The sequence below is a fragment of the Tenrec ecaudatus genome, chromosome 13 (genome assembly GCF_050624435.1).
Source record: "Tenrec ecaudatus isolate mTenEca1 chromosome 13, mTenEca1.hap1, whole genome shotgun sequence".
Lineage (NCBI taxonomy): Eukaryota > Metazoa > Chordata > Mammalia > Afrosoricida > Tenrecidae > Tenrec > Tenrec ecaudatus.
In genome coordinates, this window is record NC_134542.1 from 82,598,731 (window position 1) to 82,625,165 (window position 26,435).

General features: G+C 41.6%; 1 protein-coding gene across 1 annotated transcript in view; it reads right to left on the reverse strand.

Annotated features, from left to right (window-relative positions):
* The window catches only part of GALNT5 (polypeptide N-acetylgalactosaminyltransferase 5), a 46,692-nt gene that overhangs the window by 12,982 nt on the left and 7,275 nt on the right, over nt 1–26,435 (reverse strand). Inside the window, exons 2-7 of the mRNA XM_075529012.1 lie at nt 15,013–15,179; nt 13,097–13,216; nt 6,576–6,711; nt 5,882–6,001; nt 3,511–3,628; nt 2,019–2,342 (exon numbers count right to left, since the gene is read on the reverse strand). Of these exons, the coding sequence (XP_075385127.1) occupies nt 2,019–2,342; nt 3,511–3,628; nt 5,882–6,001; nt 6,576–6,711; nt 13,097–13,216; nt 15,013–15,179 (985 nt within the window). The remainder of the gene's footprint in view (nt 1–2,018; nt 2,343–3,510; nt 3,629–5,881; nt 6,002–6,575; nt 6,712–13,096; nt 13,217–15,012; nt 15,180–26,435) is intronic.

The window sequence follows — 26,435 nt, forward strand, 5'->3', positions numbered from 1 at the left end:
AAGCACTGTCTCTGTAGCTCAGTGATTTACCTCTGCACCACCAGGGAGGCTGTTCTGGCATTTGAGAGAGTGGGTCTACAAAAGGATAGAACACATGAAGGAAGACAGGACCTTGGCTCACAACCTCGGTAGAAGCAATCTCTGGGACTCCAAACCTCCAGCTTCTTTAGAAATTGCCCACCCCCGGTCAGGGTTTGGTTGATAACTGCATGTTCTAGCTTGCCTTGCTTCCAACTCAGCACCAACCAGCGAAAGTCAGTCTTGCTTCCAAACCCACCACACAGTTTGCTTTGGTTCTACGTATTCTCTGCTGACAATCTCCAGCCAGGACACAGCCAGAACGTTCCATCTTCCCTACCATGAAGGTTTTCTTACTCTTCTGACTACCTTTGAATTTCTGTCAAGACTAAGTGATGGTCATGATTCCCTTGCTGCAGAAAACTCTGAATAAATATATTTCTATTTGTTTTCTTTTTAGGGCCTACATTTATTTCCCCGGGGTTTTGACATATAAAAATGGTTATTTCATACAAACAGGCCATATATATTTATCAGTTGGATTTTCTAAAGATAGAACAATTTTTCATGCTAGTCCGATTTTTAATACATCCTTCCAGGGGATCTCTCTAGGCAGAGAGAGAGAGAGTTCAGGATGGTTTGTACAAACGACTTGCTAGGAAAAAAAATCTAAAAGATAACAAAACAAAAATCCTCAGCCCCAGAGAGCAGTCTTCAAGAGGGTCAAGTCTTGAGAAAACATGAAACCTAAAAATAACAACAACAACAAACACAGCACTAAAAATATTTGTGACTAAAGTTAAACTGGAATGAAACAATAAAAAATATTTGAAATGAAAATGGCCAAGAAAAAGTGTAGGCCAAGACTTGATTCATCATTTCAAACCATTGTATTCCATGCCAGGGACCATGCAAGCCTCTTCAAATTAAGCCTCACTTTTAGAATGGAGTCAAAATGGCTTTCCTCCATTGTGATTTTTTTAGTTGGTTTTCTCAGCCTCTGACTCCAGGCATCCCCTCTCACTTGGCTTCTTTGTTTTCTGTGCATTTCCATGTGCTCTGGATTCTGTCCCCACTTTCGTCTAACAATCTCTCTTATTTGTCCCTTTTTTGAAATCTTTACAAAGCCCTTCATAAATTGTGTCATCTCACTGTTAATGCTGCCCAATGATTACTCATGAGTCTCTGATACAAATGAAAAGGGAGAGGGAATGGGAGAAAGAGAAATTTATTCTGCCTACGAGGACCAGTGTGACAGGACCCCCTGCCTCCCCTCTCTACCTTCCCCTGGTGCTCTACGACTCTCTACACCCACATTCACATGTTTACCAGTCCTCCCTGCTCCCAACCTTCACCCATCTCAGTGCCTTTGAGTGAGGACATCCTTTGCTTACATGGCACGCATTGCCTTTCAGACCTTGGATTTAATCTTTCCTCCCCTGAGGTAGTTTCTTGATTGCTGTGATTTAGAATTGATGGCTTCCCACTTGCTCTCTCAAGTGCAGTCCTAATGGCAAGGTTCATGGTTCAAACTCACTAGTCACTCCATAGGAAAACGTTGAAGCGGACTGCTCCCTAACAGCTGAATAGCCACAGAAACCCAATGTGAAGTCACGGTGGCTTAGAATCCACTGGATGGTAGTGGGCTGGGTTTGGTCTTTTGGAGAACTGCTGTATTTGCATTTTCACTTGGGTCTTAGCATTTATCTTCCCGACTCTGCTTTATGTTATCTACTGTGGGGGTCAGGACTATTCTACGTCTACCTTCTAATCCGGTACTGTAATACTGACTGGTCTGTTGATACTTAGTAAGTAGTTAGTGACTTAATTAATGACAGCAACCTCCTTCAAGGATGTGGACATATATTTAATCCTCAACCATGCCCTGCCCCATCCACACTCATACATGCGCTTAGCAAGTACTAATGATCCTTTCCAACACCCTTTTTGGGAAGAGATGCTTTCATGCAATGGGGTTTTCAATGGGAGCTTGGACTTACCACACCGTTAGCTCTTACAAGGGGCGCTTTCAAGTCCGGAAAAACGTTCTCCAAGTACCATTTGAAGCTTTTGCATTTCAGCCTCCTGCGAAGGTCCCTTTGCTGGGTGAGGTTTCCGGCATCGAAGTTTTGGTCTATGAGGTGATCGCCGTGGGCGTAGAAGAGCTCCTTGTATTCATCCAGCCAGACCTCAGCGACGCGCACCAAGTTCCGCTCCACTGTTCTCATGCGGTCTTTAGGGAAGGAGTATGGATTGTCATTTCGGAATATATGTCCAACTCGGGAGCACGGGACAATCTCAATTTCCCCACCGCACATCCACACCTGGAACAGTTGGAGAAGCATACATCATAGGCTGATTGTCCACAAATCGTAGGCCATTAATAATCAGAAGAAAGCATCAAGCATCCCTCCCCCAAACACCCGCTCTCAGCCTCAAAAACATGCTTTGATTAGGAAATATAACTCAACAGGGTTTATTTCTTAGTGTCGTCAGGTTCTGTGGAGTCCGTTCTGACTCCTGGCGACTCTCCATCCCGCAGGGTGACACGCTGCCCTGTCCTGCGCCCACCTCCGGAGGATGAGAGGTGAGCCCTACTGCAGTCACTGGGGTGGCTGGCTCTTTGACACTCTTTCTCTTTTACCAAGTTGGCTGTCTTTCTCCGGGCGCTTCTCTGACAGCAGGCCCCAGTCCATGGAATAAAGCCTTGCTTGACTCACTGCTGGTTGTACTTCTTCCAAGGCAAATTCCTTTATTATTCTGGCTTCCGTAAAAAGGGGGAAAAAATTCCAAATACACTGCCATCTAGTCTATTCTGATTCATAGTGACCCGACAATAGAATTGCCCCTGTGGGTTTCAGAAGCCAAATTTTTAAGGAAATGGATTTTACCCATGAAGTGGTTTCAAACTGCGAACCTCAGGTTAGCAACGTACAGCATAAGCCACACACCCCCAAATAACCAACCCCCCTGTCATTGAGTGGATGGTGATCTTATACTAAATGTTTCCATTGTTTGGAAGAAACATTTTTTAGGAGAGTTATTTTGTATCAAGTGTGAACCTCAAGCAACCTGCATGGTGCTGTCCAGTAAACATGGGACTGCTAACCTCAAGGTTCTCAAGGTCAATGATTCAAACCCACCAGTCACAACAGGGCAGGAGGTTGCAGCTATTGACTTCTGTAGAGAATCTCAGCCTCAGAAACCATATCTAGGACCACAAGGGGTCAACAATGACTCAATGGCAATGAGTTTGGAGTTTGGGTATGAATTCCAAAACATCATATTCTATGCAGAAATGATGTATTTATTCTATGCTTTCATGACGTATTTATTTTCCCAAATTTAACCTGGGATAGAAAGCCCCTAATCCAGAGACTGGAACCTTTCTGTGAAATTTCCTCCCAGATGCAACCATATATCAGTTAAATGAAACCATTTGAAGGCAACACCCCGTTCATTGTTAGGAGCAATTGAAACCCTCCATGATACCTTGAACGAGAGCTCCATGTTTTCTCCACCCCACACATCCAGCCCAGGGTCATATGTCCCAAGTTCAAAAAAGTAACTTTTATCAATAGAAAATAATCCACCGGCCATGACTGGACACCTACGGGGAAAAAAAAAAGAATTTAAAGTTGGATTTCATGGGAACTCAGCTTTTGAAACGTGGGTTGCTTGTACCCTAGTGGCAGAGTTGAGAGACTCTTTTTCAGAATCGCTGTGTCTCGGATGGAGCCACCATGGTCACATCGGTGATGAGCTCACAGACACAGGGGCACCGCTCACTCAGACTCAGGAGGAGGAGGCTGGAATTGGAACTGATATTCGGCCTGTTGAATCTCGCACAGCCCTCCAGCGAATTACTGGTGACTTCAGTTAGTACAAACAGAGTGGCAGGTACTAGTCTAATTATTTTAGATGTCGGAAGAGAGACTTTCCAATAAGCTTTTCAGGAAATAAGTACTATGATTATGAAGAGACTGCAATATAAGGAAAATAAGAAACTCCTCTGATGGTACAGACTTGAACATTTGTACACATTTAGGGTTCAAATGAAAAGAATCTGTAATGGCATAGTAATTAAGTGCTGGGCTGCCAATCGTGAGGGCAGCCCCTGAAATCGACCAGCCACGCCATGTAAGGACCATTCATCAATCTGGTTCCAGGAAGAATCCTGTCTTGGGAACCCTGTGGAGCAATTCTAACCTGTTCGGTGGGGTCTCTGAAGGTTGGGATCAACTTGAGCAGTAGGTTTGGTTTGGGGTTGGCATTCAAATATAGACAGCCTGGCTTGTCATGCCCTCCACTCTGCCACCTCTCTGCCATAGCTACATTTTTAGTGCACTTTATATACATGATATCATTTAAATGGCTTTCTTAGTTTTCATTTAAAAAATGAGGCAACAAAGTCTCCGAGGAATAAATTAACTTTTTTTGTGTGTGCTCAGACTGCTAGTAAGAATACAGTTGAGATTCTAACCAAAACAGTCTGACCACAGGGCCTTCGTAAATATTATTGATGATGGAGACAGAAATTAGCATGAAGTCAGCATTTAATGGAGGCATCGATCAGTTCCCCTGGTGGTCACTACTGTGGCCAGAGTAGTTTGGATGAAGAGTGCCTTGTGTCTGAGCATATACCAATCACAGGCTCAGGTAATTCTGGCTCAAACCTGCCTCTGCCTTATATATGCACACAGACGAGCTGTACGCACTAAATGTCCTTACCAGATTATCCAGAGTGCATTGTTATACTAAATTAAGTCGACTATAATCTGACCTCAACCACCATATGGGTCCTCAAAGTGGGCATCCGAATTAAGCAAAATGGTTCCTTAGGCGTGGGATTAGAGAAAGAATGTATATTTCTATTTAAGTCCCTATTTCCCATCTCTCTCCTAGAGTTAATGAGATGTTCCAATGATTGGCACCTATGTTTTGAAGAATTGTAGGACTTTAATTTTTCTCTTAGGGGTACTGCTTCTGAAGAGCTGGAATCTGGTAATGAAGAGGTATGATTTATTGAAGGACAATAGAGGAAAACACCATGAAATGCATAGACCGGCGTCTGGCTTTCTCTTGGGCCTTGGAAGCTTGTGCCTGCTTGGGTTCTTTTTCCAGTAGGATTCCTGCTACTCTGCTGTGGTGGGTTAAGGTTTTGTGTTTTGCTCTATGCTTTTAGGGAAATAAGAAGAAGCCCCTAGTTTTGACTTCAGATCAGAATTATTTCTTAACCGAGTCACAGAAGTCTTCATCCTTCCCATGGAACAGGAGGAATTAGATCATAAAAAGAGAGTCATAACAATAGCTATTATTGCAATCATTCTATTACTGTTAGTCACTGTATTAATTTCCACAAATGTTTCAATGATAGCATGTGTGTGATAAATAACACTTCCATCTAGTTTGTGTTTTGTAAGTGGTAAATTTAGGGTAATGGAGTCCTGGTGGCCCAGTGATTAAGTGCTCAGCTGCTCAGCGAAAGGTCCCTATTTCCAACTTACCAGCTGTTTCAGGGAGAACTGACGTCACCACGTACTGCTGTAAAGATTGCTCTCAGAAACCCTACGCTGGAATTCTACTCGGTGAGCCAGAATCAACCCAACAGCACACAATTCCCAAGTTAGGGTGAACGGCAATTGGGTTCTGCACTGAAACGGATGCAGGTGACCATTTAAGAAGTGAGGTTGGTAAGGGAAGATAACTTGTCTGAAAACATTGCTTGTTTTTCGCTGTCTAGCGACTGTAATCCTGATGTTATGTTAATAAGACACTGCTTCTTCTTTTTTTTTTGAGTAGCTTTCTATGTCTTATAAAAATGAGTTCATGATTATTTCTGTCTTGAATTTCACCCACTTACCTTATAACATCCGTTTCTTTAATTTTGTTTTTTGCAATGACGTCTGGTGGAATTGTTTTCCAACCGAAGTTCATGGGCCAGACAAAGACGCCTCTCTGAAAATTGTCCACAGTCATGTAACTGATCGAGGGAGAAGAGCAGATGTGCTGTTTGAGTCATATACATTTTTAAATTCTCCACCAACTGAACTCAATGTATTGTTACAATAAACAAAATAGAAATAGGTACTTATAAAGATGATTCTAGATTATTACAACTTGTAATAATTGTTGAATATTTATGAGTTAATTTGCTTATTTTTCAGCTTATCGTTTTCTTGTAATAATGCCCTAGCTATTTTTGAGGGAAAACAGAAAACAAAGCATGTAGCAGGCACATGTATGTTTATAACAACAACAAAGAACTAAACTTGAAGGAAATAAATATTTTTTGTTTCAGTAGCATATAAATAAGAAAGAACCAGACAGTGAGAATTTGGATATTTTGGCGTTGAGGATTAAGAATATATGATAACCAAATGAACTATGGTGTTGGTCTGTCCTTCCTTTAAGATAATTATCATGAATTTTAATTTGGGTTTAAGTAGATAGCTTGTGCATTTCTTAGCATTGAAACGATGGATTCTTTAACATTGAGATGGCTACTGTTTGCTAGTGGTGAAAATGGCCTCACTGTGAAGTTAGCACAGTTTTACCTCATATCCTTGTCATTGATGACTTCAATAACCGGACAGGCTACTTTCTTTCGACTTAAATAAACTCTTTCCAGGAGAGGCTCCAGCCAACCAACATTGCATTCCACGTGAGAATCTAAGAATGTCAGCACGTCACCTGGAGAGCAACAATAACCACAGCCCAGTCATCATTACAGCCCAGTCATCATTTACACATGCAGACTGGGCGGCCTACGTGACCCAAGGCATTGGTGGTGAAAGCAGTAGTCGGTACTTCTCAGTGAATTCCTGGTCCCTATAATTTCATCCTATAATGAAATTGATGGAAATTAGTTCATCAGGATTCCTGTATGCCAAATATCATTTATGTCAGGCAGAAATTGATTAGCTGCTTAGGATAGGTAGCAAGATTCCAGAGGGAATCCTTAGTGTTAAAGGTAATTGCTAATGTCTCTTCTAAAGAGGGTGAGCTTCAGTACCTCTGGGTGGCTGAGACTCCGTTTTGTGGAAGATCAGGATACCTTTGAAAATACAAGTTTGACTTTAGGGAAGACAAAGAGGATGCATTTCTTTACATAGCAAGAGAAATAAATTAAAGTAGAGAAACCCGCAAACCAGGAGGTGTGATAAGAACGCTCAGAGAAAGTTTTTTTTAAAGAAATCGGTCAGAAATGCTTCTTGAAAATACTTTTGCTTTTTATTTTCTGATAGTTGCATGAGATAATTTTTTATATTTACTCAGTTAAAATCTCAGCATCATCTATGTTGCTCTGAATATTTTTACACAAGTGGATTGTATGTGTATCTGTGTGTCAAGGGGGATCAATAACAACCTTCAAGAAATCAGTTATTATTTGCTAAGTGCTTACTTTATGAGAGACAATGTTTTAAACATCCTACGTGATTGTCTTATTTAATCCTTGGCACAAACCTAGAGGCCGTACCAGGTTGGCCACCTTCACTCCATGCCGGTCTCTGAGTTATATTCTCAGCTAAAATTCACACAGGGTGCTAAATCCCCTTGGAGTTCCCCACAGGCTTTGGTGATTTCCTTGGCCATTTGATGCCTCTTAGTCAAGGCTGTGGCTAACCTTACAGAGGAACACCTTTCAGCACCTCTCAAACCTGTAGGCATCAGCCTTCCACTAGCATTGCTTAAAGCAGGGCCTCCGATCCTGCTATTCGTAGTGAACAGAAATTAAGAGCAAATGTCTAAAGCTTCATAGGAAATTTCCAGAATGACTTATTGTCTATTGACTGTACACACACACACACGAGTAAGTAAAAGAGTTTTGCCATACAATCATAGACGTTTTTATTAAATAAAACCAACAACATATGATGTTACTGTTTCACGCATGTCCTCCACCTAAATCTGCACAGTTCTGGAATTCAGGAGGCAGTATCACCTGTCAAAGCCCACTGTCAGGTAAGCGCTGGACTGCTTGCTACGAGGCTGAAACCCACCAGCTGCTCTTCCCTGTGCGTTTGTTTTCACCAGCTCCTCTTCAGCAGGGAGACCAGGCTCTCTGCTAGCGTAAAGATGGGCAGTCCTAGAAACCCTGATAGAGGGTTGCTATGAGTCATCACTGATTTTTTTTCTAATCCTTTTCCCAAATTTTACATTTTTCCGTGTATACCACATCAAAATGACAGTTTGAGCATACTTGAGGGCCTCAAATGATGTTCTTTTTAACTGCTCCTTGAGTTTGGGAACCAAAAGAATTCTGAAAACCTGGGGTGCCCCCTGGATGGAGGAGGGCTCCGTAAAGAGAGTCTCATAAGATGACCCTTACTGCTTTCAAAGAGTAAGTAGGTGCCTTGCAATGGGGAACAAACCAAAAGCGCTTCAGTCTAACATTCCTGACCTTTGGTCACCAAAGTAGTTTTTGATTTTCTTTCTGATAAACCCTCATACTTGACCCGTGTCATTTGAGAAAACCTATCGAGATGGCCCCATTTGGGATTTCCCCCCGAAGAGTTGTTTAACGTTCTGAACTTATTACTTTGCTTTGAAGTTAACTGGCCAGCAGATCCTCGTGGAGGAAGACACGGTTTTCACTGGATTTTTAAGGCTCCCTGATGAGACTAAGACAAGTGTATTACTGAGAGAATTTGGCTATCACCACGTGTTGACCTCAGAGACGTGTACACATGCTTTCGTTGTAACAAAACCATGCTTGCATTCACTGGATCCCCAGTAGAAATATATATATATATATACATACACAGCATATGTATTATCATATATGCAACAAAGTGGGCTTTTGTTTAATATATATTTTAATTTATTTTCAGATAATTAATTTTCATTGTATTTATATTTTAAAGATGGTATTCACATATATATATATATATACATACACATGAATGTGTATGAGTAAAGTAGAATTAAAAAAATCCTCAGCCAGCTTGAGAAGCACTTTTCTTCTACATGAAAACAAAACTAAACAAAAGTATTTGCAGTCAGGTCAGGTAGAGGCAAGCAATTAAAATATACACAGCTGGAGTGTTTCAAATAGAAAGTATGACCTGATTGTGGGTCACTAAATCAATTTAATGCGATTGAATCGTGGTCAAAATTGTAAAAAAAAAAACGATAATAGAAAAAGAAGTATTTAGAATCTCACTGCCCTTGTTATTTCATGAGACCTCTCCATGTGTGTGGCCATGTGATCTCTTATCCTGTGCCGTTGTCACAACAGGATGGAAGTTACTGCACAACACCGAGTTAATGCGCTCAAGGTTCTAATTGGTGACACATTTACATGTCACAGGAATCAGAATATAAAGGAACGATGTCGTGGTTGAAACGAGGGCCATGTGGTGTAGGCAATTCCTTTTGACTGTGTTCATCACATCGCCTCTAAAGGCAGCTTCCAGAGTCGTCCATCCATCAGACTATGATGGAGGCGACTGCTAGCATGTGTTCTGCTTCCTGAAGGCATGGAGTGGATGTTTTTATAAGAAGCACTTTCTCTCTTTTTATTCATAAAATTTCTCCACATGAACATCTGTCATATTAGACTTACATAGGAAAAATCAGAACTCATTTTCAACCCTGAATCTTCTTCTCCAGTTATGGCTCTGATTCGCACTCAGTTATGCAGACATGAATTCTCAGGTTCATCTTGAAGCCCTTTCATTCTTACTGTCTTTTGCTTGTAACGTGACAGCTAGCCTCTAAGCTCCTCTGTGCCCTAAATCTGCTCACATTGCCCACCTGCCCTGGTAGCTCCCTAGTTAAAAGTTTCTAGACAACTCTGATAACCAACTAACTAGACAACTCCTCTTTCCATATCATTCTCAGTGAGAGGATTGAGGCTTACCCAAGTCTCCATATAATGACCAGAGTGAGTTTTTAAAATGTAAATATTTTACATTTTGTTCCCTTGTTTAATTCATTGGCTTCACATTTCACTGAGAAAACTGCCCATGCTTATTTAATACAGTACAAACGTTACAAAAACCTGCCCTGTCCATTCTTTCCAATCAACTATCCTACCATTCTACTTGTTGCCCACTCCTTTCATTCATAACAGTCTTCTTTCTTTCCCTTAAAGATGCTTAACTCATGACTACAGCAGGCCTTTCCACCCATTGTCCCTTCTCCCCAGGATGTTCTTCTAGATTCCAGCAAAAGTTACCTACTTAACACTATTGATTGACTTTCTTATGTTTGTATCATTGATGGGTCACAATGTATTTTCCAAAGAAATTTAGACATGGACTTCCACTGAATTTTTCTGATTAAAGTCTCTCATCAGGAATCTAAGCTGTTCCTGCAAGGCCATGTTATTATTTTTGTTTTTTTTTTAACACATTAAAAGAAAAATGCAATAGCAATGGCGTCACTAGACCTCTTAATTTGGGTTTAGTTCCAAGGAAGTAAGATTAGGTGTGCAGGTAATTTGCCACCAGAACATGCTCCGTTCCAAGCTGGGGGTTCTGTCATGCCTTAGCCTACAGGTCATAGCAGAGCAACGGTGCAGCTCAGTGTTTCCTGACAGCATCGTGTCTTAGACAACACTGCAGGTTCTTGAGGGTGAGTTCCAGTCATGACTCTAACACTCAGTGACTGGGAGACCTTGATCAAAACATAACTTCCCTGCATTTCCAGATCTGTGTCTGTTGAATGTAGATAGTAATTGTCTTACCTCCTAGAGAGAAGCCCTGTCGACCCACTGTGTAATGGCTCTGCTGGCTAGTGGTTGAACCCACCAGCTGCTCCGCAGGAGAACAGACTTGGTCATCTGGTTCTCCAACAATCTCAGCCGAAGAAATCCATAAGTAGCTCTACTCTGTCTCATAGGGTCCCGTGTGTCCAAATTGAGAGCGAAGCCTTGGTGGCCATTGGTTAAGCACTGGTTATCAAACCAAAGGTCAGTGATTTGAACTCACCAGTCACTCCACCGAATAGAAGACCTGGTGATCTGCTCCTATGAGGCTTTCAGCTCAGGGGACTTATGGGGAAGTTCTACTGGGTCTCAGGGCTACTGTGGGTGAGCATCGAGTTCTTAGCACACAACAACAATGGTAACCTTGGAGGACTACTAGGAGAATTAAGGCCATGAATAGAGAAAGCACTCAAAATGGCACTTGCTATATAAGGTCAGCTATTCTTACAAGGACCTAGCTTCTTCCACAGAGGAATGTTAAAAATGAAACCAAATGTATGATGCTATTTTTAGAATACTCGTGAACACAGAAGATTCACCTCCTTCTACTCAGATACCAGCATCCATACATAACAGAGTGGAGAGGAGGGGAAAGGAAGGTGCCGTGCCCTTTGAAAAAGCATAACAAGCTCTAGAAAGAGCAGATGTAGGTCAGGGAAGAAGCATTAGTGGGAGGGGAGAGATTCAACAGTTAATAGATTGTGAACATCTAAAATACCAATTGGGTCAGGCCACAAAGGCCCTGGCTTGAAGGAATTCCCAGCTACCAAAATATACATTGGCTTTTTTTTTAAACTACAAATCTATAGTAATGAAAAATGGGCCTCGGTTCAGGGGGAGAACACACACATACCCAAAGAGAGAGAAAGACAGGCAGACGGACAGATAGACAAACAGGCAGACACACACACACACACACAGAATATGAATCTGTCTAGAAAAACTCTTCTTTGTAATTAATAAAAGAATTATAGGAGTAGGGGAAGTTTTTTCCACAATTTTTCAGACCTAAGTGCAATCATTGCTTCAGGCAAGGGTCACCAACGAATGCAAACCATTGAGTAAAATGGTGCAGGTAAACCAGTGCAGTCACGAGAATCAAGATAGCATCCCAGAGAGCACTTCTTCCCGCCAAGAAATCCATATGGTCTTCAACATCCTAACCAAGTACAAAAAGTAGTGTCACCAAGAATGTAAAGTTTAACATCTTCTGTTTCTTGATTTGAGACCATCAGAAGTCAACAATGTATATCATCTATGTGGTGAACATCCAAAGACATGAAGCTAATATGAAGAAACAATCAGAAGAATTTTAAATGCTGTCAGTTCTACCAAACAATTGTCTTTATTTAAAAAATATGTGATAGAAATATTTTACAGAGTGATGATACTAGATTAAAAGAGAAGAGACACAGTTTGTGTATCTTAATCATATCCTATATTTTGAACAGAAATAGAGGAAGAATGACAAAGAGAGAAAGAAGGAAAGGCATTGGTTTGAATCACACTGGGAGTGGCTCAGGAGACTAGAGCAAGGGACCATACACTAGGGGATGCTCAGGTTTGAAATGTGTGCTTATGTAAAGGAATGTTCTTATTCTTCCAAGATGTTTGCTGAAGTATCTAAGGATACAATGCTATAAAATCCGTAAATTCCTTTTCAAAGCTCCAGGAAACCAAAAATAAGTTTACTTCTATCACAGTATGTGTCCACATGTGTGTGATAAAGGAGATACAAGGGGGAATTCAAAAGATGTGTGGAAAAATTCCATTATCGTTTTTTCCAAACCAAAGACCTCACATACACATTAGTTATCAACAACTTAGTGTGGAAGCATAAAAATCAAGGAAGAAACCAGATGTTTCCCATTACAAATTGAATTCATCAGACAGTGGCAAAGTTTTAAACTCGGTATGACAGTACGCCAGTGGATGTTGGTAAACGCTGTGTGCCATCCCGTGGGCAACGCCTTGTAGACTCAGCTTGTAGACCAACCTTGTAGACCCAACACCTTGTAGACCCAGCTTCTTTCCCCATGTCTTCCCTTGGAATTGTGCCTGATCTTATTACCAGTTTCCATTCAAATCCATTGTGAATGAATGACTCTGCTTTTGTTTCCTGGCCAGGAATTCCAGAGAGTCTCGGGGGAAAAGTCATTGTCAGGGCAGACGGCAACTGCGCTCCAAGCAATCTTTTGCGCTCTTTGTCGGTGGACTTCTGAAGCCTTCTCATACTACAACATGCTAAAAACTGGTTACGCTAAGTGATGGATATATGTGTGTCACTGTACTGCAAAATTTGCTAAATGCTTGAAAATATATATATTTTTTAAATGGAAGAGAGAAAAATTCATGGCTTCTTACCTGTTGCATTCTGGGCTCCTGCCAGTCTGGCTCTTATCAAACCATGTCTCTCTTTGAGGTGAAGTATCCGGACTTTTGGAAACTGAGACATGTATTTATCCAAATTATCTTTTAGGTAGGCTGTGCCAGAGGGAGGGAAGAGAAGAAATCACACAGAAGGGTGACTAAATCTACAACATTGTAGGAATGCCGCCCTCGCGTCAAATTCGACCCTTCCTATTGTTGCCGAACTCTATTCCACAAGCCATGATTTATTTTCTGATCTAATTTTCTTCCGTGGATTTACTTGGGCTCCATACTATAAATGACCTGATTTCCCAAACCCCGAATCTTTTCCGTGTTGCCGAGTTGGGCTGAGGAGAACCCACCTTATCTGAGTCGAGACTCTCCCTCAAACCATAGACCGTTCAGGCGCAATCCCCACCCCACCCCACTCTATCCCATGTCTCTTCCAAGACCCAAGCAGGAGGTTTAGAAATATGCACCGGCTGTAAACTCTGTGTGGAGCAAAGGAAGAAGGAAAGAGAAACATCTGTGAAGAGCAATTGCTTACAACCCATGCACTTGCCACTCCGGGCACCAGCCTTGATCAATCGCCCGTCTCTTGCTGGGTGGCTATAGAAGGAGCCAGTGAACGGAATATTTGAGGGGGTTATGGGCCTGTTTATGTGCCACACAACCACTTTCGTGTGACTAATTAAGCTGCTGACAGCTTTCCCAGGCAGGAATGACTTCCAAGAGAACTTCTGCTCAGTTTCCTGTCAACTGTGCGTGCTTTTTCCAACAGAGGGTCCGACAACTGTATAAAATTCAGGGCCCACCACACCTGGCTTTGCCTCTCATAACATAGCTTGGCAACTGGATATTATTTTCTGCTTAAACTTTCCAGGCCACTTAGAAATTTAAACTCGATTTCCTTTGGCGTCTCAGTGCCCCTTAGCCTGGCGTAATCCGGGAAGGAGCTCTGTGGCTCAGGAAACTGGCTCACCTCACTGCTGTCACTTAAGCTCTTCTGCTAAGGTTGTCATTTTCTTTTCCTTAGAGCTTTGTGTAGGGCGCAGGGCGTTGGGTTTGGGACAGTTGTAACATAGGAGGGCATGGACCCTGTAAGACCACCTAGATGCACAGTTGACTTGACAGCCCAAAGAGTGACCGTCCTCACTGCGATAAACAAAATTTCATGGAAACACCTTGAACTTTACTGGAACTTCCCTCTGGTCCCAGCGGCAATGTGACTGCTCAGCACTTGATTGGATATGTGATAAGCCTTATGTTGAGCAAGAATCGCAGGTCTTCTGTTTCTTTGTTTCTCCTAGAGTATAACTCCAACTCTAGTGATTTCTGGTAGGAAAGGCTTACTATTAATTGTGAGACATTTGCCTAGTAGATTGTACTCAAAGGAATTCATGAAAGTGTATAGGGCATTCTTGGGTCTCTGGCACTTCAAAGTCCCCATCTCGAAAGAGTACAGTTAGAAAATGGAGATGACCTGGAAGATGAGCCACAGTTCAGGAGAAGCCTAGGGCAACGGGTCGAACAACAACAACTTGGGATGAATGTCAGAGCTGACTGTTACATCCGGTGTACTGTTACCCTCATCCCAAATCCATTGCCAAACCCAAATCCATTGCCATCAAGTCGATTCCAATTCCTAGTGACCCCATAGGCAGAACAGAACTTTCCCACGGTGTCACCAAGGCTATACAATCTTGACAGAAGCAGACTGCCAACTCTTTCTCCCACAGAACAGCAAGAGGCTTTGAACTGCTGACCTTTGGGTTAGCAGCTGAGTGCTCTAACCCCTGCCCCAGCAACGCTCCTGATGCTCCATCCAACAATTGTACTCTTGGCTTCCAAACTGCGATGGTCTCATACTGGTTTGATTTCTAAGTAGAAAGTGTGCGTAGTCAGCTTACCTTTGGTGCTGAAGTCATCCACCAGCAGAATCTCCCGGATGAGATGTGCGGGTGAACGGTTAAGGACGCTGTGCACTGACCTCAGAAGAGTGGACCACACTTCGTCCACAAAGCACATGATCACACTGGTGGTTGGAAGGTGATTGTGAACTAGCTGTTCTGCACACCTGGACCAGAACAAAAGTAGAGGCTCAAAAAATGTGCTCACAAGACCCTTAAGATGTTTCAGGAAAATCACCCAGTGGAATTGTGTACATAGATCACTCAATGTTTTAATTGGGGTGTGTAGGGGAGTGGTGGAGTGGGAGGTAGAAGGAAAATAAAAGAGCAGAGAAAGAACAACCAGTGATAGTTGTTGCCACAATAGGATTAGGGATACTAATGCTGAGAACCACCTGTGGAGACTGCATTCTGTAGTGACAAGAATGTGGGCTTTTCTGGTGGTTAGACTCCCCTTTGAATGCCGCCTGCAACATCCACAGGGCGTTATCTATTGATGGCTACCGAATCTCAGTCTCATTCAGTTTTCTCATGTCTAGAATGAGGTATGGTTCTTATTTGATAGAATTTGTTGAAGCTCATTGATAATACATATATAATATTTGAGGGTTAATCTACCAAAGGGGAGTTTTGTTATTGTGATTAAATTCTACGTCGCAAGGAATCATTGTGGTTTATTTAATGACATAAAGCAGTTCATGGTTGCTCTTCCAACTGGCCATCTATGTACCAAAGGGCATCCCAGTATTCTTTCTCCCACTCTGCGTGGGGAGGCATTGGTGGCGCCCTCAGGTCCTTACTTGGATGTCTTTTGCTGAGATTCTCTCTCTGCTACAGAGGATCCTCAGCTGAGAGCATTTCCATGGCAGAGAAAGAAGAAAAGGTTACAGTGTGTGTTTGCATTCAGATGGTAGGCCATTGATGTTGTTTGTTTTTTCCCATAGCCTGCATTTCCTACTGCCTCACTGACTGTACTCCCGCCTCTGACACCCTCCACAAGGCAGTGCCAAGAGGACCTCACAAAGAGGATTTTCCATCAGTCTAACACGGCTGTTAGTACGAGCCCCCAATAAAATGATTTTTTTTAAAGAGAGAGAAAAGTCAAAATGACGATGTTCTAAATAAACAGTATAGGCACTCTAAATTATTTTAAATACCTAAAACTCTCCCTTATATATTTATATGAGTTTCTGTGGATTTGTTTCTCTAGAGTTTACTCGCACTAACATATAACCCAAAGCCACCTACAACCATCTTTTACTTTGCCTAGAAGAAAAATCAAAATCCTAGAGAAACTAGCTATGAGTCTATTATTAAAACATGGCAGGCTCGGCACTTGAACTGTGGTCCATGGTGATTCCACAAAGCATGAATTCCATAATCCTAAGGGTGGCTCTCAGAGCCACCGCTTCTGACAGATAGCATCTACATTTTGCGTAGTGTAGAAAGAGAATGGATGGGAGGAAAAGCCATCATAAAACCAGAAGCCAAAAATCAAACTATGGGCAGGTCCACATTCTTTCTGGAAGCCTCAGGGGAAATCTGTTCCTCACTTTGTGACTGTATCACATGAATCTCTGCCTCCATCTTCTCTCCCTCTATGCTTGTGTCTGTGTGAAACCTCTCTCATATCATGAGACATTTAACTGTGCTTATGGTCTATATGCATAGCTCAGGATACAAATCTTTGCAAGCTCTCTAACCTAATCACAGCTTCCACTCTATAAATTAGAATTCACTTGCTAAGTAAGGCAATTTTCACATGTTTTAGAGGTTAGAAAGGGATTATATCTTTAGGGGTGGATATTTATTCTGCATACCATGCAGGTTTAATAAATAACAGCAAGAAATTGGCTTTTCTGGAAAGATGACATCTATTATTTCCTAGTAGGGGAAGACATTTTTATTTACTATATTTGAAGTTTCTTTAATGTTTTTAAAATTACACATTGACATCCAAGAACATTTTTTTCATTATAAATGATTACATTTACATATATACAAGCCTATAGCTATACCTCAATTAAATAACCTTTGCCTCCTACTTCTTTCCTCTATTTCCTTTTATCTTCCTCGTGTCCCACTATCATGATCTCTATGGTAGTTACACAATCTGATGTCAAGTTGAGACTATTAAGAGTGAAGGGGTGGAGTTCAGCCTGTCAATCAGGTCGCAGCTTGCTGACCTCATTTGGGAGCACTAAGGAGATAACTATATCACTGGAGGTCAGACCAGACTCTCTGCTTTATCTTCTTGCTAACAAGACACGTGGAGCTAAGGTAGAGCCCTGGAGCAGGAGGAGCCATGTGGAGACCCCTGCCCATGCTGAAATGCTTCCACTGCCACTGGATTCAGAAGATTTTCCACCCACTGGCCTGTGATCTTCCTGCATTCAGCATCATTGCATGGCTGTGTGAGTCTAAAGAGAATTAATGGAGTAGTATTGACATATGGAGTAATTTTGGACTTATGGACTTGATCTGGACTGGGCTGGGATGTTTTCTTAATGTCCAATTGCTCTTTGATACACATGAGTGTTCTCTCTCACACACGAGTGTCTCTGGATTTGTTGTTTCTCTAGTCAACCCAGACTAACACACTACCCTCATTTCAGCTCTTAGTAATTCCTCTTTGATATATTTCACTTGATCAACCCCCAGCAGTCATTAGACCCCTTCCTCACCATCAATTTTAGATTTCTTGTTATTCCCTTATCCCTGTGTTTGTTGACTCCCTCTGTGCCTCCCTGCCCACTCCTCTCTCATGTCCCCTCAGGAAAGCCCGTCCTGTTGTTTTCTCCTCAGGATTGTTTGTCCTGCCTATATTATATAGATAGACATAGGGCAAAAGAAAAAAAAAGAAGAAGACATTTGAGATCTGTCTGTTGACCCTTATGAGTGTTTTCTAACTGGATCTGATGAGGTACCAAGCCCTGACCCCCGAGTCAGAAGCCTATTTTCAGGATTTCTCAGGGACTTTGTTACTTTGCTCCCCTTGCTGCCCTGTTGCACTCTCTTCATGTATCACCCCTCTCTGTGTGTGGCAGAGTTTTTTTTCCCACTTCCCCCTCTCTTTTGAGTAGAAAATGATACAATCATATTTATGAGTTTTAAGAAAGGCTCATGAGGGTAGAAAGTTGTAAAAACTGAGCAAGCCAGTGCTTGACAAGATTTCTGATGGAGCAAGGTCTCTCTACTTACATACATTACTAAACCTTAAAGTAACAGCAGATTCAACTGTCCAGTCTGTTGTTAGATAATGCCATCTAGTCGTCTCTGACTCAGCTAACAGAATTAAATGTTGCCTGGCCCCGCGCCATATTCATCATGGTTGTGCCTATTGTGTATTGACGCAATGGGAAGTTTCCTTCATTTTCTAACCCCCTCCCTTAATAATCATGAGGCATTTTCTAACAACTGGTCTTTCCTGATGACACATCAAAAGTCAACAAGCTGAAGTGGTATCATCCTCCCTTCTAAAAAAACATGCTGCCTGCATTTTTTCTATGACTGGTTTGATGGCATTGAGTGTAGGGTGCTAGTAAGGTAGGGGAATGCATTTTTAGTCACTCTAGTTGAAGTTTCTTTAATGTTTTGGGAACTGCACATTGAAGTCCAAGATCCTGTTAATTGAGAATAGCAAATTATAATATTGACGCAAAATTATAAAGAGGAAAATTGACAAAAATTTGTTTCCTGAACTGAGAAAAGACATTTCTATTCTTTAAAGCCACCCATTTGAGATAATTCATTATGACAATTCTACATGTCTGAACTGCAATCTTGATTTCACCCCACCCAACCCAACTAATTCCCCTGGATTTTCCTCTTACTCGGTGGTATCATTGTCTACTTTGCTGTCAAAGTAGAAAGGTGGATGCCATCCTAAACTTCACTTTTTCCCTGTCAGTAAAACTAACCAATCATAAACCTCTGTTCAGTGTCTTACCAAATATGGTTCTTGAGCTTCCAGCATCTTTCTCAGGTACTTTGATAAAGTCCCGTATTTCTCTTTTTGTCCACATCCGCATCACTCTCCTCTCCTGTCGTTATAAGTGAATTTCTAAGGGTTATGCTAAAAATCCAAATTTTATTGTAGCCAAAGGACCCAATAGTACGTGTTCCTGCCCCATCCTTAGGACAGCTTGTCATTCCACTTTCTCCTTACACATTCCAGCCAGAAAGGTCTTCTTTCAGTGCCTTGGGGGATGTAAAACTTCCAGGTTTTGTTATTTTCTTAACAATGTTGCTACTCTTTCCAATCCTATATGACTGGCTTCTATTAGTAGTAATGGTTCATTTCTATCTTACCTTAAGTATTGGCTCCACAGAGAAGTCTTCTCTCATCACCTAAAAAAGTCCTACTGCTTTCCGATGATTATTTTTAGTTATAGTCTGTTCTAGCCTTAAGTTATTGATTGTACTTCCTTATAATTTGCACTCTAAATGTCTTGAAGAGTTTGACATCTCTGCCTGGCTTACTGTAGAGCTGCAATCATTTAGTACAATTGCAAATGATAAACATTGGATGACTATGTATTGAATGAGTAGATAAATGAATGGCAAATGAATGGAGCTTAAAATAAGAGCTCAGATCTTGAGAGAAGAGATATTTTCAGACAGGAAGTTGAAAGGTGGGGTTGTACATAGTTAAGTTTGTGTATATGGGATGAGAATCTGAAAGAGTTTGCAGCTGATGCTGGAGGTAATATTAGTTTTGACAGAAAGGATAGGGGATTGGGGATGGAGAATATTGAGGACAAATATTAGAAGCAATTGGGGAAAGTGCTGCCAACTACATGTGAAAGGATTTTTTAATGGGGCATTAAACACTTTCCTTCAGCTGGAGACCCCAAAATATTAGTCAAATGACAGGTATGTGATTTGCTTCAGTAGTGTCTGACAGTTTGTGTGTAGAAGGCACTATAGTACGCTGTTGACTTAATTCAAGTCTAAGGCTCGTTAGGACAAATGTGGTAGAGAGAGAAGTGATAAAGAACTTTGAGAGCATCTGGGTAAACATGCTCAATGGTCAATTGTGGGGGTCTAGGTTAGGAAAGGCAAAGTAGGGGTCAGAGGTGTTCATAGTCTGGGGGAAAGGAAAGGTGGGACCGTATCATTGACTTATGACAGTTCTTCAAAATTTATAATATAAATTAATGGGAAACACTCAATTCACACTTAGACATTATCACAACATTTGGTCCTGAGAAAAGCAAAGCAAAAACAACCAATTCTTAAAAAAGCATCATCTGCACCAATTCTGTATGAGTGTCTAAACCATCAAGCCTAACTGTGAAATCCCGAGTGTTACTTTATGGTTAATATTCGGTCACTTTTTAAGAAACTTCCAGTGATAGGTAAACATACATAGGGAAGAACTAACCAATCAGATGCATACAAGTGATTTTTCTCTGCACTATAGAGCAATAGGAGAGAAAGACATGGCTAACAAGCATTGTAGTCCAAGCCTGAAAGTCGAGATGGGAAAAGCTGGCCGCTAAAGAGCAGTGAGGTGAGAGATTTGGTGAAGGCTACTCCGGCCGCCACATTTCTTTCTGATTTCTGTCTGAACTCCCCAAGACGCCATGGTACCTTTATTCAACCATTAAAAACTCAATGCATAGGTAATGCAGGTCTCCATTAGAAGCTAATGTTCCAGGTATTAAATTGTACCTTTGTCGATGGTTTACGTACATACTCAGGCGGATTTCAGAAATCGTCTCCAAGATGACAATGTGGAAGAGTATGTTGCACAGAGCTTACCTGTGCCGGGCAACAGAGGCAGTGTTAAAGGACTGGGAGGAGAGGGACAGAGGGAGAGGTTGGAAATTTCACATGAAGGTGTTAGAAATGCTTTGTTTGGGTCATAGCCCCCCCTCTAAGTCTGGGTCCTTGCCCCCCTTTAACAGTAAAAGCCTCCCAATCTCCTGTACCATGTCTGCAGGCTTCTAGGAAACACGCACGCTTTGTTCATCAAAAAGCACCATGGGTCAGACTAAAAGGGCTTTAACGTCATTACATTTGCATCGATCTGATATTTTTAGAATCATCTCCTTTCCACAGTTTGTAAAAACTGTTTCAAGTTATTCTATGTTGACCCAATATCGTGCTTTATTTTTTCCAACTTAACAACTAGAAATGTTGTTTTGTGCTATATCGAAGTATAAAGTTGTAGCTAAAGTACGGTCTCATACAAGCATAAGCTATTCCTGGGTGTGTAACTTTTTTGAGGTTATGAAATCAGATTTTGATTCTATAAGCCCATTCATTACAGAAATAAGGTATTTAAATATAGAAGTTCCCTCTTATACTTGGAAATTCAGCCTTTCCTTATTTTGTTTGTTTGTTTGGGGGAAGTCCAAGTACGTTGAAGAGATGAGGGCTCTGAGGCGGAGTTTTCCATGTATTCTAGCATAGCTGCTAACCTACTGTGGCAAGATGGAAAGACTCAGAATTTAGGAATCAATTTGAAAAAAGAAGATTAAGGAGTATATTTTGAATCCTTTCTGCCACGCCACGTGACCATAGCAAGTGACTAAACCTTCTCCAGTGCCTCAATTTCTTCCTTTTCAGATGAAGATGACAATGCTTTTGATACAGAAAGACTGCAAAGATTTGATGAATGGATATCAAAGAACGTTGGAAGCTTCCTGTGAAGACCTATTCTTGTCCACAACACTAATACCCATCTTGTGACTGGGCACACTGCCCTTTTGCCTGGCACTTCTTTGATCTGAATCTACCCAGGGCTTGTCACTTATCGACTCTGAAGCTGATGTGTTTCACCCTGTGTGTTCTGAAGGCTCAGTCAGTAACCTGGTTTGAAAGGGGTCTATCAAATAAAGAATGTTTCAAATCAGAAGATTGGGAGAATGATAGCATTCTCTCATTTCTATGAATTTTTCATTTTATTCCAATACAGTCAAAATGTGTGATGTGGGTCAGGTCTCAGTCTTCACAGGTTTAAACAGAAGGTCACGGAGAATATTTCTCAACTTCTATTTGCAATTCAACTACCACCGGGTGTAATCCTTCAGGGGTCGCCATGCCCAGAGCTCTCCTATCTTCAGGAGGATCGGGAAGAGGCTGCAGCATTTAGCTACAAGCCCTGCCTTGAATTGTACTCTCTTTCTTTTTCTTAGACCTTGGAATTATTGGAGCTTTCGTTTCCTTTCACTGAGAAGAATGTATACTTATATAATTTTTTTAGTTTGTATTTATTTTACTTTTTATGCTTTGTTTTGCTTAGGAGAGATTATCCCTGGCACTTAGTGAGACTTAGTATCATTTCAATCACCCTGGCCACCTCTCTTCCAAAGGTGCCGGCCCTCTGAAACTATGGTTTCTGCGGTCCTGTAGATCCCTCAAAGCTGCTGGATTTGGGCTTAGAAATATAAACCACCCTCATCAACTTCCATACTTTTACAATTGCCTGCTTTGAGTAGGCAGCTGTCAGAGTGAAGTGGCTAGGGGAGGAAGAAAAGCTGGAGGTGGTAGGAAGTAAAGGAAAGAGCAGGGGGAGGACACTGTGAGAACAGTTCTGGTTTTTTCCTGCTATGCATGGCCTTGGCTGGGTTATTCCCTCCTCAGGCCTTCTCTGTGCTATTGAGTGAGAGAGTTTTTGAGGTCCCGTCTGGTATTAATAGTCCAGAATTCTCTCTGCAAATTGTAGGCACCTTCCCTCTGAAGATTTTTCCCCTGAGTTATGCTGTTGTTCCTGCTGGGTCCACACCAGTGGGTTTCCAACTCTTACCAACTCTCCATGGCACAGTGGGATTGTCCCATAAGATGGTCTAGTCAGGAATCTTTGCAGAAGCAAATTGCCCATCCTCCCCACGGAACTGCAAAGTGGATTGGAAGGGCCAGACTTTGCTGCCCACCTTTCTGTTAGCAGCTGAGTGCTTAACCACTACCCCACCAAGGCTGCTTTTCTGGATGATGAGAGCTGAGAGAAAGAGGCAAATGAATTTCACTAGGGTCTCCACATGGAAAGTAAGACTTTCCCCCAAAGAACTACACACTCACAAACACACATAATCTACATCAATACACACATGCACATACTGACACTGACACATCCCACCCCCCCCCAGCCCCATTCCCACTTTAGGGGCATCTTGGGAAGTGTGCCTGATTTAGGTGGGCCAAGAGAAAATATGCAGTGGAATGAAACCATCTAGTCGTGGAACTAACTGGGATGTCAGCTTCCTCTCTAAGATTCACCTTTTTCTTACATAAAGCTAGAGAAGGATAGCATTTACCTGGAAGAGGTGCATTGAGAAGGCAAGTGCTGAGGGCTCTGAAAAACGACGTGTCATTTAACTTCTGCGCACACCTGTCTACAAGTCAATGTTGTAAATCAGGCCAATTGAGAAAGCCCTTTAGTTTGAAATAATGCAAACTTTTTCCAAGAAGACCTTTCATTTTGAAAACAAGCAACAAAACAGACTTTCTAAGAATTATTCTTTTCCCTGAATTTTCTGTGCTTTGAGCCCAAAAGAAAATCGTTCCCCTCTTGAGGCTCTGTTTTGTCTGGGTCACTCAGAAAAACCCAACAGAAAGTTATTTGCTGGAACAAGAGTATATTATTGTAAAAATTTAGTCAAATTAAGCAGAAGGTTAAATTGAGCCTTGAATTAGAGGTGTGAACAAGCAGCGTGATTACATTTACTAATTGTGCTTTCCTAGAAATCTTCCCGAAGTCTTGGTAGGATTTAGGAGGCAAAGCCATTGATTTGCTGTAACACTTTCTGGGGTTTACATTAATTAGGAACTGTTTGACAATTTCCCGCTAATTCAAAAGCAGAAATGTGCTTTGCATTTCTCTCCTCTGATCCTCTTCCTCTCTGTTGTTCTATAGTTAGGGGAGAGGGGGGGGGGGGACAAGAGTAGCTAAAGACAATGGTCTTGTCCCTTGGCCGTATTTAACCTTTGTTATATTGTGATTGCCCCTGGGTGGCAAACATGATTAAGAACTTGACTACCCACTGAAAGGTGAATATTTTAAGTTCACCCAGGGGGACCTTGGAGGAATGGACTGCTGGTCTACTTCTGAGAAACCGGCCATTGAAAATTTCATAGAGCCCACTTCGATAATCTCACATGCTTGTGGGTTCTTGTTCATTGGACCACATCTATATTTTTTTGTTTGTAATCTAGCTCCAACCCACATTCATTGTCATTGAGTTGTTGCTGACTCGGTGAACCTATAGGGCAGAGCAGAGCTGTGCCTGTGGGTGTCTGAGATGGGAACTCTTTATGGGAGCAGACAGTCTCAGGTCTCAACTGCGCTGGTGGTTTTGAACTGCTTGACCTTGAGGTTAGCGGTTCAACTCATGACCCACTGTGCCACCAGGGCTGTGTTCCTAAACACTTCCACTTCCTGCTTTCTTGCGTGGCTTACCTGACTTTTCAGTGAACTAGCACACCATGCCCTAACACAGAAACATATTATTCAAAAGGCACCATTGCATTGCTTTCACTCATTGGGATGAAAAGAGAACAATCCTTTCCAAATCCATCACAATAGTCCTCCTGCCACCCTCCTCACCCAAGCGATTTCTCAGGGAGGTTTCAGAGATTTCCCAGTTTTAGAGAACATCTTCCAAGCAATCATAATTTACGGTAAATGCAATCTCATCATTGAAACGATCTATCCCAGGTTTAAAAAACAAACCAAAGCCCCCTGAATTCGTTTAACTTTCAAACGCTTCTCTCCTTCCCGGCGTGGTAAACTTGTAGAGCCCTGACGTTACAGAGAATCTATAGTTTACTGCTTCTCGCCCAGCTTCTCTGCCCCCAGGAACTCACAATGGCTCACACTGTGTGTTTGCATTTTTGTGTTTGTTTTTGCTCGGCTAGGATCGGAAGGGCAGCCGAGGGATGAAAATTAAAGTTCCAGAGAGGTTTTCTTCTTTCCCCTTAGTAATTTAGACTGGTCTGTGGCAAATATAAGGTACTATCTTTTGCCTTCCTCTATGCCAAAAGGAAACGCTCTTTAGCCGTGTAGGAAACAAACATTTGGTCAACATTCCAGGCTCGGGGCTAAGAAAATAAAGACCGATTTTAATTGCTCCACTAGGGAGCTTGCCGGCATTCTATAGGAAAAGCAAAGTACTCAATTAAGCAATGGAGCCAGGCCATGAGGATGTGGTAGTGGTACAGGAGAAGGCCACCGTTTCTTTTGTACTTCAAAGACTACATTTTGGCGGCACAAGCTTCTTTGAGTCATTTCTCTCAAAATGCAGATCCAGAAAGCACACTCTTAAAATAAGTTCATATTTGCAGTTCCATCTTAACTATAGTTTCCGACGAAGCAGTAAGACTTCTCTGAGAGGAACAGCCCCGCATTTTCAGTGGACTAGACAATGTTGCAGTGAAACCTGTGTGTATGGGTAATCATTATTGCTGACAGAAACAAATTTCAAAAATTAAGAGAAAAACTCTAAGGATTGGCTTTTTATAAGGAAAGGGCAATTAAGAACTCTATAATGACCATCAAGGAAGTATGTTAAGTATATTTTTAGCTCTAGGCAAACAACGAAGTTATATTTTGCTTACTAACATAAAAATTATTTTAAATAAAATATTTTTCACCTCTTAACCATCAAAACAATAAAAGTAAAAAGCCCCCAAAACAAAAATGTGAACTACGCTATACATGTGATTGATGAATAGAGTACACTGCAGGAACAGGGTGATTTACCTTAAAACAGATACTAGTGTAAGGTCAGTTTTCAAAGTACATAATAAACTGGGAAATCATTATTAATTTGTAAAAAAGATGCAACTTTCATTTGAATACTTCTCTTCCTCATTTTTAAAAGTAGTATTCGTTTCCAAACATCATTTCAGAGAAGCCTATCTTTTAAATCCATATTGTGTAAACTCGTGTAGTATCTACATAATCTGGTGTCAATTTAAGACTGTTATGAGTGAATGGGGTGGAGTTTATTCTGTCAATCAGGTTGCAGCTTGATGACCTCATTTGGAGGCACTACGGAGATAAATAACTCACTAGAGGCCAGGTACACACTCTCTCTGCTACACATTCCTGTTGACATGGCCCATGGGGACACACTGATGGAGCCAGAGCACTGGAGCTGGAGGAGCCACATGGAGACCCACGCCAGTGTTGAGATGCTTCCACCGCCACTGGATCCATAAGACTCTCCACCCATTGCCCTGTGATCTTCCTGCATTTGGCATCATTGTATGTGTTGTGTGAGTCTGAAGAGGAATTTACAGACTGGTATTAGACATATGGGCTGATATTCGACTTATGAACTTGATCTGGACAGGGCTAGGGTGTTTTCTCAGTATACAATTACTCTTTTATACAAACTCTTTCTTATACACATCAGAGTGTCTATGAATTTGTTTCTTTAGTCAACCCAGACAAACACAACTGCATCTTGATT